Genomic DNA, 13,515 nt, shown 5'->3' with positions numbered 1-13,515 from the left:
CCACAACTCCTCTTTGAACTCATGCTGTCAGACATAAGAGATGACAATGGAATTAGAAGACATTTATGAAAATATTGAAAATGTACATATGAAGGACACATGTGCACCTCAATGCCAGGATGAAGGAAAAGCTCGAAAGCAAAGTAAGCAGAAAGTTTAATTTGAAGCAGAAATGGAAATGAGGAAGGATAAATATAATAGTATTTCAATCTAATCTAAATATTATTTCAATCTTCTTTTTTAAAAAAAGTCAGTAGGTGTTTCTGCTTTTTATGAAATTGAATTATTTAAACTTTTCAGCATATGTTCTTGTTTGCCTATACACTGTAAAAAATTGCATATTCTAACAGTAACAACTGATTTTGCATTAAAACGGTAAAATCCCGTAGAAAACAATACATTCTGTTTACGAGAAAGTAGATAGGCCTATCTGCAGTAATGTGAAGTTAAAGTGCTCAGAGTCAACACTGAGAAACAGTATTTCAAATCTGAACAAGTTCTGATCTTATTACGGACTAATCTTTAATAAGAGTTTTAATTATTATTATTATTATTATAGCTGTGGTACTACAAGTTGAAAAAAACTACTGTTTTTTTTATGTGCTTAACAATATTCCATAACAGCCTGTTCATTATTTCACTTTAATGTATTAGAACATTATTACATAAGATTCAATGGACAAAATTAGAAAACATAATTTTTTAAAGATGATTATGTCATTATTTGCCTTTGACCTTTTTTGCCACAACAAAAGTTAATGTTATATGATTAAGGTTCAAGAGCGCAACTAAAGCAAACACTGATCTCGATCATCGTTGTGCCAAAACAACACATATTGAGATATTAAATTAATATATTAAATCGGTATATTCTCAGACACCCATTTTGTGACCATTATTGCGCCGATTCTATTAAATCAGCTGGAATGATCTGGACATTCTATGCTTAATGTGGCTTAAGCAATTAAACCAGTGTTTTTAAAAGACCAAACTCAGTAAACACATTAATGATAAAGAATTCTATTCACAGACAAGCAGATGAGTCCAGAATAAGAATGCAATGCGTTTAATTACGTGTTAAATGTTTTCCTCCCATCTATAGAAAACCATTAGCCTAAAATGAATATGCTTAACATGGCGTAATGTATTAAAATGTGTTTTAAAAAAGACCAAACTCAGTAAACATTTTTAATAAAGCACTCTATTTACAGACTAGCAGGTTGTGGGAGGAAAATTCTTAAAGCGTAATTAAACGTGTTGCGTTCGTATTCTGGGCTCATATCTGCTTTTCTGTGAATATAATGCTTTATTATTAATTATTTGTTTACTAGGTTTGATCTTTAAAAACACAATTTTAATGCATAAATCCACATATTTTCATGTTAATTGAATTGAGATAATATCTTGTGATTCAATAACTCCGACATAGTGAGTCAAGTTAACAATAAGCAACTGCATTATAGTAAAGGCTTTGTAAAGCTGCACAGCGTTTTTAGCTTTTTAAACAACATACACCAACTACGCACACATTTCCTATCATGTATTTCTATGAAAGACGATCAAACCAATCAGAGTAGGCATGGGGCGTGGCTACACGTGCAGCCCCGCCTCGATCTGCAGGCTGCAGGGGTGTACTTGGGTGAAGGTCCACAGAAAAAACATTATGCAAAGTCACAAACTGAAAATGAGGGTAAATATTTAACTGTTAGTTGAATGCAGTTTCGTGGTTCACCATTGTGCTGGAGAGTAGAGCCTATGCTTCAGTCTATGATGAACCACAAACACTGATGCTCTTCTGCTTTATTTAAAAACAGTATTGATACAGTGATGATCTCTGTGTTAAATACTTCATCATATAACAGTGAAATACAGTAATTTCAGTTAAAGTCATGTTTTTGTTCTTGGTATCTTACTATTAAACATTCAATGTTTGTAGTTTTATAGTAAGAAATATTCTTTGTCAGTGGACTAAAATTAAATAAGTTCACAGTGCTATCAGTGTATGATTTTGAAACATGAAGAGTTGTAAATTAACTGTACAGGCAGCCCTGGTGGTGCCAGTAGATTAATGATATTTAACAGCACAATTTTTTCATTGTGCATTTCACATACAGGAATCAACTGTAATTTGCTTTGCTGTATTATACTTTAATCTATTTTACAGCAATTAGCATGGTTTTTAAAGGTTTCATTGTCAACTTTTTTGCGAGTAAAATCCTGTAAATTCTACAGAATATTTTACAGTGCACTTTTGTTGAAATGTCGCTGTCACTATCGAAGAATATACATTTGTGTGGAATTGTATATTATTTCACGAGTTCACCCTTACATCTAATCTGAAGGCGAATAGTAGGCATATTTTGGCGTGCTGTCCTAGGGGAGGGGTCCGGAGCACAGCCCGAACCCAAATAACTCCCCCTATCCCCAATTTGGGATAAATAGATTAGAGGTGAGGAGTTGGGATGCCGAAAAAACTGTCTTGGGACAGGAGGTAGGAAGGCTGGATATATATACGCTTGTGTGCTATTTAAGATGATTAGCTAAACGAGATGCACCTGTGCCAAATTAAATGATTATCTGATCGTGCTTCTCCAGAACTTTGTTAATAAAACTACATGCAAAGACAGAGGTGGATTTGAGCCTTTATATATGCAGTGAATTGTCATTATTTGATATTTGTGTGTTTTCTTTCTGTTTGCCAGGAGGAAGTAGATGTTTGGTGTTGATCACAGTGTGTCTCGGGCTCATTTGTGTTCTTCTGCTGGTCTTCACCATACTGCAGCACATCACCATCACAGCAGAGAGAGACCTGAAAAAGATTTACAAGAACACAGTTGAAGAGCTCAATCTAACCATCAACAGCTTACAAGACAATTACACTGATTTAACACAGCAGAACCTGGCGAAAAAACAATTAGAGAGAGCTTATGACTCTTTGAATAAGACGTGCACGTTTAGTTTTTTCATGTCCACTGAGTTGAGCTGGTCTGAGAGCAAACAATACTGCAGGGATCGTGGAGCTGATCTGGCCATTATTAACACTGAATTGAAGCAGGTGAGATCAGTGGCAAATATAACTAGTTCAAGGCAATTCTGTTGTGAATTAACATATATTTCAACACAAATACAAACAAGTAATAGAAAAAAAACTCACCAATGTCTCGTATTTAATCTTTATAACACTCCTTGAAAGTCGGTGGCCACAATCACACACACATACACACACATATTTTATGTATATTTCATTTGTTCTTATCCATTATCAGGTCATCTAAACTAGTTTTAATTGACTGAAAGATTGTAAAGTAGAAGATATAATTGAGATTCTCACTCTTTTGTTTTATTCACACAGAGGTTCATATCTTCTTTAGTCAAAGAGATTGTGTGGATTGGTTTGTCTGACATACAGCAGGAGGGCATCATGAAATGGGTGGATAATTCAACACTGAATCAAGGGTAAGTGATAAGAGCTTTTCACACTTCAAATAGGGTCATTCTAAACCCACGTTTTACACTGCCCGTAATTTACCCTTTGCTTATTAATTAATTTTGTGATGACATTTCACACTGTACATTCTTAAACCACGGGTTAACGCTCTTATTTTATATTTGTCAATGGCATGCGATCTGTTAAACGCTCTAGCATTGTGCATCTTCATAATAGCCTATATTGCCACTGTATTATGAAGTCTTTTCGGATTATAAGTGTAAGAATAAGACTCTTTAACCTGTTAACTGTCACTCACGTTTTTGAAGATAGACATGAATGTGCATGATACAAACCTACATTTTTATAATTCATGACTGAAAACATTTTGTAACATGATTTTGATGTAATGTATGATTTTAAAATGGGTTTTGAAGGATGAATTTTGAGATTTTATGTTTTCAAGTGATAAATAACTTCTGATGATTTCTAATATGTGATAGAGAAAAAGGCAACGAGGAAATCTTTTTTTAAACAAAGGTCAAAGCTCCTTTTGTAATGTGGATTTCTGAGGGTGCACTCTTGTCATAAATTAATCTATTACTTTTCCTACATCATTTTTTACAAAAAATATTGGTAAAATATATATTTGGGAGTCTTAGACCTTTCCAATGATATATAGTTTGTCAAGATTAGATTATATTTGATTTTAATATAGTATAGTCAACGTAGGCGTCCCGTATACGGGACGGGGTGACATTTAACAGGTTAAGGGGTCATATTTTGCTAAAAATGGCCGAATGCCTCAAGCATGCGATGGAAATGTTATGCCCCTTAACATGTTATGGCCCTGTCCCAAATGGCACAATCCGTACTTGTGGACTTCCTCACTTTCTCCACACTTTGTTGATGTCATGTAGTGCAGACCTGTAGGGCCCTTGGCGCGAGTCAACAAGGACACATTGAGAGGTATTTTTGGGACAGACTCGACCGTTACGCAGGAAATAACGGTCTGATTGCTTTTGCTTATGCCACCTGGGCATTAGACAATATATACATGCTTATTTAAATAATGTATACAGTTGTAATAATACAATGTTCCACTTGAACTAACAATTTTAACACATAATAAACATGCGTTAGTTTCAGATGAATATACAGGTGTAAATATAAATACTAGGTTTACATATGACTCAATAAAGCCCTGACATTCGTTTCTTTTTATTTAATGAAATGTGCTATTACTATGAGATATCAACCACTGGTCGATGACAATATTGTTTGTATAAACTGTAGGTAACAACTGGTAAAATGTACACCTGGGTCATAAAAACAGTAATGATACCTTCCATCCATTGTCTGATTGTCATTTCGCAAGGATTCCTGGGTAGTTAAAGTATTTGGAACCTGCATCTATGCGGGCTCCGCTTCAAGGGTACAAAGGGGGGCGCTGCTGAGCACACTTCAGAGCGTTAAAATGCTGAGTGGGATGGCCTATGGACTCGTAGACTCTGCGAGCACGCACAATTTAAGTCCACGAGACCGAAAGTCCACATGAAGTGCGCCATTTGGGATAGGACCTATGCCATCTCCCATTACAAATGAGCCATTTGTTGCATCCAGGGGGATCTGAGAGACAACAAACAACAAGCGCTACTCTACTGCTCAAAACGCACATTTGAATCATCATTGGTAAATTATTTAAATATAAAATATGTAGGCCCAGACTGTCCTTGCAAAGTTTGAACTGCCCATGGACAAACAGCAGGTTACACCTTCTTTCTTTGCATGAAAATCTGGTTGGCGTCATGCAAATCTTCTCACATATTGATGTAGACATGTGGGGGCGTGTTAGAACAAGGGGGTGTGGATGAGCCTTAACTCTTCTCTTAATCTCTTTGGATATGAGACTTTAGTCTTTGCAACTTTACAGATCTTCTTTATGCACCAAGGGCTTGTAAAACTGCAAAGAGGAAGGAAAAATTTTAATTGCATCTTATGACCCCTTTAACACAAATTCACGTATTTTGTGTCACTATTTTTTCCCTCAAACAGATTTTAATTGAGAACGTATATTTGCCCAGAGTGAGTGAGTGAGTGAATACTGTATCTGCTCAGGAACTGAAACTGCTTGTATGTAATTCAGGTTTTGGGAGAGCAATGAGCCGAATGACGCTGGTGGAAATGAAGACTGCATTGAACTGAATCCTTCAAAACCTCTCCTGAACAACTGGAATGATGTCCCATGCACAAATAAAAGAAAATGGATCTGTGAGAATTATTGTGACAGGTTTAGCAATTTGGATGTTTCCCAGCAAACAGTTTTGCATTTAAAAGTCATCTTTTAGCCGTCTAAACACAAAGTTTCAAAATGACCAGTAAAGGAATTATTTTTTACATTTCTGAGTATTGACACCACAATGTTGGATTAATCATGCACATTTTGTGGGCTTTACCTGTCCAGCGTGCTTCCGGCACTGTCTTTGAGGTTTCTTCCTTCAGTTCTGCACAACTTTGACACCTGAAAAATACATGCCGTCAGGCGGGTAGTAGTATATGTGTCTTGTGTACAAGTGTTTACAAACCTATAAACATTGATGCCCACTGACCTGCAAGTTTTCTATCACTAACCCTTTAAACCTCTTTATTCCAGCAGTTTAAGTTTTTCCCTGTAGTGCCCCCCACTATCTGTCTCTGCCTCCAAAATTGTCTGCCACAACTGACTTCATGACAGCACAGTGATAGCTGATGTAACCAAGTAGCTCAGTACACACATTAACCTCAAATGTACATGGATTAATACATTCACCCTTACCTTTTTATCACATTATGTTTTCTGTTTAGATTTTATGCTGATTTTAATGCTGCATTGCACATCTGAGCTATTTGCATAATTGATCATTTTATATTGCCATTTTAATTAATTTTTATTCTTAAGCTTTACGATCCATTTTCTTAATAAATCTTATTGCACTGGTAAAATGACAAAGGTATTCTATTCAATTAGCTCATGCAAACTTCTGGCAGCAGATGTTACAACGTGTTCAGCAGTTCCTGTGGAAGCGCATTATACCCAGATTCATCTGAACAGACACAGACAGACAAAAAGACACACACACACACACACACACACACACACAGACTGACAGACAGACAGACAGACAGATAGATAGATAGATAGATAGATAGTCATGTCTTACTGTTGATCATACTGACGTCATTGGCTCCGTCTCCGATGGCGAGAGTGACGGCTCTCTTGTGTCTCTTTATGAGCTCGACCACCAGAGCTTTCTGCAGTGGAGTGACCCGACAGCAGATGACTGTCTTACACAGACACGCCACGTCCACCAGGATCTGCTCCAGGTCTGCCTCCAGGGCATGAGCCTTCAAATAACAACACAATGCCATTTATACACTCTATTCTTTCAAATAAGTTCATTTGTCCAACTTTGAATTGAACTGGCCTCAAAGACACTTAAAGATAATTCTGAACTGAATGTTTTGCTTAAATAGAATGGCCATCATTTTAAATGACTTCGATGCCAGACTTCGACCGACAATGCTACAGCTCCGATATCGAAGAAACACTAAGCCAACAACACTCTGTGGACTCACTCGAGACACTTCAGACATGCTGACAGCGCATATTTCAACCGCTTACAGATCGACTATTCTCCAAACACTGAGATGCCTTTCCCAGTTCTCCAGATGGACTTTCTCACAAGGATCACACAAAACCAAATTATTCTCGCCAAATAGTTTCTTTCTTCTGGTTTAATGCCCCTTTATTCAAAATTTTAACAAAACACCTAAAGCTCTTGTCCTTCAGCTAAACTCAGATCCATATCTTTTAGACCTTCCAAATCTAGCAGTATGCTAGACACATCTCTCATATCAGGAGAAATTGCCATTTTGGGAAAATGATCTTTTATATCTGGAATCAAACTTCCATCAGCAAAGTTTTGTAACATAATTCATTCTTCCTCTGTTAATCTTTTTTTCCAGAGTTTTAAAATAAATTAAGTTTGGCGGGAGGACCTCTGACCTAAAATGGCGGCCACATCAATTAAGTTAACTTTACCATACCAGATTCACAAAGTCTTAATGATAGACCTGGCAAACACTCATTTGACAGGTCAAAGTGAAATCCTTTAACCAAAGGCTCCTCAAGTAACCAAAACAATGACTCCAAAAACAAACCCTAATAAGACTGAAAAGTCCCCACATTTTAAATATTCCATGATAAAAAGAAGGAATTCCTTTGAAATTCAGTTGTTTGTGATCCGTTAATACCGGAGTACTGTCAAGTCCAAGTCCAGCAATCCTCTGTAATATGTTTTGAGCCACTTTCCTCCAAACTAGATCTTCAGGCCCAGTTAGCAGTCTCTGGATAAACTGCAGGCGAAAAGTTGCAAGTCTCCTGAACAGATGCACCAGACCTTGACCTCCTTCTTCCACAGGCAAGAAAAGTATGCTTTGAGGGACCCAGTGAAGCCGATCTCAAAAAAAGTCTACCAGCATTGCTTGTAATCTTGAAAGCAGACTGGAAGGAGGGTCTACACATACCAACCTGTGCCACAATGTTGAAGCAGCCAAGTTGTTAATTATTAAAACATGTCCTCTAAAAGAAAAAGTGGTGGATGAATCCACTTCCATTTTTTTAACCTACCCTCTATTTTTTCGACCACCCCAAACCAGTTCTTTCCTTGTGTGACAGCATCTCCAATAAACACTAGATATTTAAGACCTTTTTTCCAAGTTAACCCACCAGGTATTAAAGGTGTCCCCTTCTCCCATTTTCCAACAATTAAGGCATCACTCTTACTCCAAGTTATTTTATCAGCAGATACATTTCCAAACTCTTGAATTATTTTTACCAGAGTATTTATATCATTCTGCCCATTGACCATTATCATTACGTCATCAGCATAAGCTGATATCTGGTGTTGCAGATTAACATTAGTAATAGTAACAGCAAGCCTTCTATATTAGACCGTAATTTGTTTAATAATGGTTCAATTGTTAAGGAGTACAGCATTCCAGAGAGTGCACAACCTTGTTTAATACCCCTGTTAACACTAAAAGTGGCGGACAAACCACCATTGATTTTTAGCATACTTTAAATTGTCTCTATATAATACTTTAGTTGCTCCAATAAAACCTGGACCAAAACCAAAAACATCAAGGGTGTTCCAAAGATATTGGTGCTCAACCCTATCAAAAGCTTTTTCTTGATCAATGGAGATTAGCCCTAAATTACTGCCCAAAAGGCCAGCAACCTCCATTACATCTTGAACAAGAAATATGTTATCAGAAATAGACCTACCAAGCACACAATGTGTCTAGTCAGGATGTATAATGTCCCCCATTACTTCTCTTAATCTATTTGCCAGAGTTTTAGAAAAAGAATTCAGATCGGAGCACAACAGGCTCACTGGTCTCCAGTGACCTAACCAATGCACCTTTTGCTTTCACGTCTAGCAGGTTTGCAAGAACCATCCTTTTGAAATTAAGAACATCAACACTAAAAAAAAAAGAGATAACATCAACATCACAACAGAATCAACAAACATTTTACAATCAGGAAAAGAGTCTGTAATCTGCACATTTTTCATATTTTTTAATCTTTGCAAATAAGATTTGAGAATAGTCACTACAAGTATTCCTTCTGCTCTTATTGAACAGTGTTTCAATATCAGAGTCTTCAACAGGACTACTTTCAACATTATCACAATCATCAACTTGTGTTTCAGACCATTGTTTTGACTTTTCATTCCTCTTTGCTTTATTCCTTTTTCTCTTAACAGGAGGTGTCTTAAACAGTGCATCATCATTCACATAATCTGTATTAATTTATTCTTCAGTCACCCGTTTAGCTGATTTGACAGCATCGATCACCGTTTCCTCCTTCTAAGATACTACGCGTTTAAGTAAAGAGGATTTACAGCCTAGCGGAACTTTCCTCATTTGTGAAACAATTTTTCCATGTCTCAGCTATCATCAGCTTGTGTGTGAGTGCTGCTTATATGTGTGTGTAAATGAGGTGCAGGTGTCGCAAGGTGATAGTGATGCAGTGAGTGATGGGAGTATTTGCGGGTGTGGTGCAACAGTAACAGAGAATTGTTCGTGTCCAAGTGATATGGTGACATCTGGTGGATGATGGGTGGAAAGGTCCTGGGTGGAGTGCCCTCTACTGAAGTTCATGGGCACTCCAGCTAATGATAGTGACAACTAGACTGCTGAATTTTCAGGGTCCTACTGCTGGCTGTTTGTGTTACACAAATGCATACGACTATTCACACAGACTTATTCTTTTAAATAAAACACAAAACAATGCACCATATGTGTGTATATATATATATATATATATATATATATATATATATATATATATATATATATATATATATACACAGTGGGGCTCGAAAGTTTGGGCACCCCTTGCAGAATCTGTGAAAATATGAGTAATTTTCAAAAAATAAGAGAGATCATACTAAATGCATGTTATTTTTTATTTAGTACTGTCCTGAGTAAGATATTGTGCATAAAAGATATTAACATTTAGTCCACAAGACAAAAAAAATGCTGAAATTATTAAAATAACCCCCTCAAAAGTTTGGGAACCCTTGGTTCTTAGTACGGTGTTCTGTTACCTGATGATCCACGACTGTCTTTCTGTTTTGTGATGGCTGTGCATGAGTCCCTTGTTTGTTCTGAACAGTTAAACTGAGCAGCGTTCTTCAGAAAAATCTTTAAGGTCCTGCAGATTCTTCAGTTTTCCATCATCTATGCATATTTGAACCCTATCCAGCAGTGACCTTATGATTTTGAGATACACCTTATCACACTGAGGACATTTGAGGGACTCAAACACAACTATTAAAAAAGATTCAAACATTCACTGATGCTCCAGAAGGAAACAAGATGCATTAAGAGCTGGGGGTGAAAACTTTTGAACACAATGAAGATGGCCAAATTTGTCTTATTTTGTTGAAATATATATTTCTTCCATTTAGTTCTGCCCTTCGTAAGCAACAGAAGATACTTGTATGTTTCCCGGTACACAAATTAAGTACAATTTACCTTGATCTTCAAATTCTGAAAGTTTTCACCCCCAGCTCTTAATGCATCTTGTTTCCTTCTGGAGCATCAGTGAATGTTTGAATCTTTTTAAATAGTTGTGTTTGAGTCCCTCAAATGTCCTCAGTGTGATAAGGTGTATCTCAAAATCAAAAAGTCACTGCTGGAAAGGGTTCAAATATGCATAGATGATGGAAAACTGAAGAATCTGCAGGACCTTAAAGATTTTTCTGAAGAACGCTGCTCAGTTTAACTGTTCAGAACAAACAAGGGACTCGTGCACAACCATCACAAAACAGAAGGACAGTCGAGGATCATCAGGTGACCACACACAGTACTAAGAACCAAGGGTTCCCAAACTTTTGAGGGGGTTATTTTAATAATTTCAGCATTTTTTTTGTCTTGTGGACTAAATGTTAATATCTTTTATGCACAATATCTTACTCAGGACAGTACTAAATAAAAAATAACATGCATTTAGTATGATCTCCCTTATTTTTTGAAAATTACTCATATTTTCACAGATTCTGCAAGGGGTGCCCAAACTTTCGAGCCCCACTGTATATATATATATATATATATATATATATATATATATATATATATATATATATATATATTTACAGTACAGACCAAAAGTTTGGACACACCTTCTCATTGAAAGAGTTTTCTTTATTTTCATGACTATGAAAATCGTAGAGTCACACTGAAGGCTATTTGAGCAAGAAGGAGAGTGATGGGGTGCTGCGCCAGATGACCTGGCCTCCACAGTCACCGGACCTGAACCCAATCGAGATGGTTTAGGGGTGAGCTGGACCGCAGACAGAAGTCAAAAGGGCCAACAAGTGCTAAGCATCTCTCGGGGAACTCCTTCAAGATTGTTGGAAGACCATTTCAGGTGACTACCTCTTGAAGCTCATCAAGAGAATGCCAAGAGTGTGCAAAGCAGTAATCAAAGCAAAAGGTGGATACTTTGAAGAACCTACAATATGACATATTTTCAGTTGTTTCACACTTTTTTGTTATGTATATAATTCCATATATAATTCCACATGTGTTAATTCATAGTTTTGATGCCTTCAGTGTGACTCTACAATTTTCATAGTCATGAAAATAAAGAAAACTCTTTGAATGAGAAGGTGTGTCCAAACTTTTGGTCTGTACTGTATATATATTTGCATTCACAGAAATCTTATACAAAAACTACAGAAGTCTTTTACAAAAAGTGGGTAAATTTTAAATGATCTTAAACATTTCTTTTTTACTTCATTTACAGACCTTGCTATTTTCACTCCATTCAAACTAAAGTTGATGTTGTCCTGTAGTTTTCTCATTTTTATCAAATCTGATCAAATATTCTTGCACACCAACCAAATATTCAAATACCAACCAAAATGCATTTATGTTGTGCAAACTTTGTAGCTAGATAGATCTAACTGTTTAAGGTTTAGGACTATTGTCTACTGTGTACAGCAGGTGTGGACACACAAAATAAAATATCAGAAATAAACCAAATAATGAGACTGGAATTGGTCTGGCATAAGTATCCTCACAATGCTGAATTTATTGGTTGAAATGTCTAATAAAGTGTGCCTTGCCTAAAACCTCTTGTCATGTTCATACAGTGTGAAGAAGAACGATTTCCCTGATCAAATCTGTTGAGGTGGTAACACATTATAATAACAATCAGTCAAGAAGACACAGATAATAAATTACAATACCGCAATAATTTGTAAGCACAATCACTTTTATGCCAGTTGCTTAAATATTGTGATGTAAGATGTTAAATTAACTAAAATAACTCACGGTTCAAAATATGTACATTAATAACACAAAGGGCATGACGTCACATCCGGGAGATTATAAGGCTACACAAATAAGCATTATATGAACTTATATTTAAACAGAACATTTCTAAATAACATTAATAACAATTACTTAAATTGAGAGCAAACAAACATTTGCTACTCTTCATCAGAAACGCAAAATAACTTGCAGTGATTACAAGCTCACATGCTGGACTGATGAGTCAGGTGTATTGAAATGAGTGTATGGAATGTAAAGACAACTATATTGTGAAACTTAAATACTGGTGGTGTAATAAAATGGCAAAGAGCCTTCTACACTACATAATATGAACTTATAATGAATAATACTTAAATATGTAGCCCCTTAGTCTTAGATAATGTGATTTTACATCTACTACATGTGTAACATTAGCATTAATGCTCTATGAACTAACAATGAAGTATCAGTGAACATCAGTACAGTAGGCCAGTTGTAAATTAAGCATGATTAATGTTGGTTAAATTACTCAAATTTCTACATTACTTCTCAGAAACTGTGGAACTCATTAGATCCTGGTAAAAGTATTTACATAACTAATTACTTTTTAATATTCTTCAGACTAGTTGGCAGACAGCAAATTCATTCATTTCCAGTTATTTTTAAATTATTGAACTATTTTTCTTCCATTGTTCATATATTAAATTACAGGGGCTTGAAACAAATACAGAGATTACAGATTTTATTTATGAATTTATGTTTTCGTTTTGTTTTCAGATTTGAATCCAGTAGCTATTCCTCGTTTTGGCCACCAGAGGGACACAATCAGCCATTCAGAAAGATTTAGAGGACATTAACTCTTAAGATGTAGGCCTGAGTGAAAATTGCTTCGATTCGTGTACAGATAATAAAATAAAAGACAGAAATACATAGATGGCCTCTTAATATTTAAAAAGAGAGTAGTCATAATTTATTTAATTATTAATTTTTTTAAGTGCGGTTTTGACTTTAATTTTAATATCTCCTGCTGATTTCTGTCATTATGAATCCTCTTCTGGCATGGGATATTACAGTAGCCTATACCCCACAATATTTCAGCAGAAATATCCTGTGAATCTGAACCGGTGATGTCTGATTTGTGAATTATTCACTCTTTTGAGAGGGTTCTTTTGCATGAATAGGTCACATGAGTTCGGACAGACAGCACACTCACCCACTGAATC

General features: G+C 36.0%; 1 protein-coding gene across 1 annotated transcript; it reads left to right on the top strand.

Moving 5' to 3' along the window:
* On the top strand, positions 1 to 6,074 carry LOC127947289 (CD209 antigen-like protein A). The gene is made up of 4 exons (XM_052544301.1): positions 1 to 143; positions 2,703 to 3,055; positions 3,353 to 3,456; positions 5,574 to 6,074. The coding sequence occupies exons 1-4, from the start codon at positions 41 to 43 to the stop codon at positions 5,773 to 5,775; spliced, it is 762 nt and encodes a 253-aa protein (XP_052400261.1). The 5' UTR covers positions 1 to 40; the 3' UTR covers positions 5,776 to 6,074.
* Positions 6,075 to 13,515: the final 7,441 nt, after the last annotated feature.

Source organism: Carassius gibelio, chromosome A25 (assembly GCF_023724105.1).
Source record: "Carassius gibelio isolate Cgi1373 ecotype wild population from Czech Republic chromosome A25, carGib1.2-hapl.c, whole genome shotgun sequence".
Classification (NCBI taxonomy): Eukaryota; Metazoa; Chordata; class Actinopteri; order Cypriniformes; family Cyprinidae; genus Carassius; species Carassius gibelio.
Note: the sequence above shows the minus strand (reverse complement) of the source record. Positions and strands in the feature narration are given on the sequence as shown.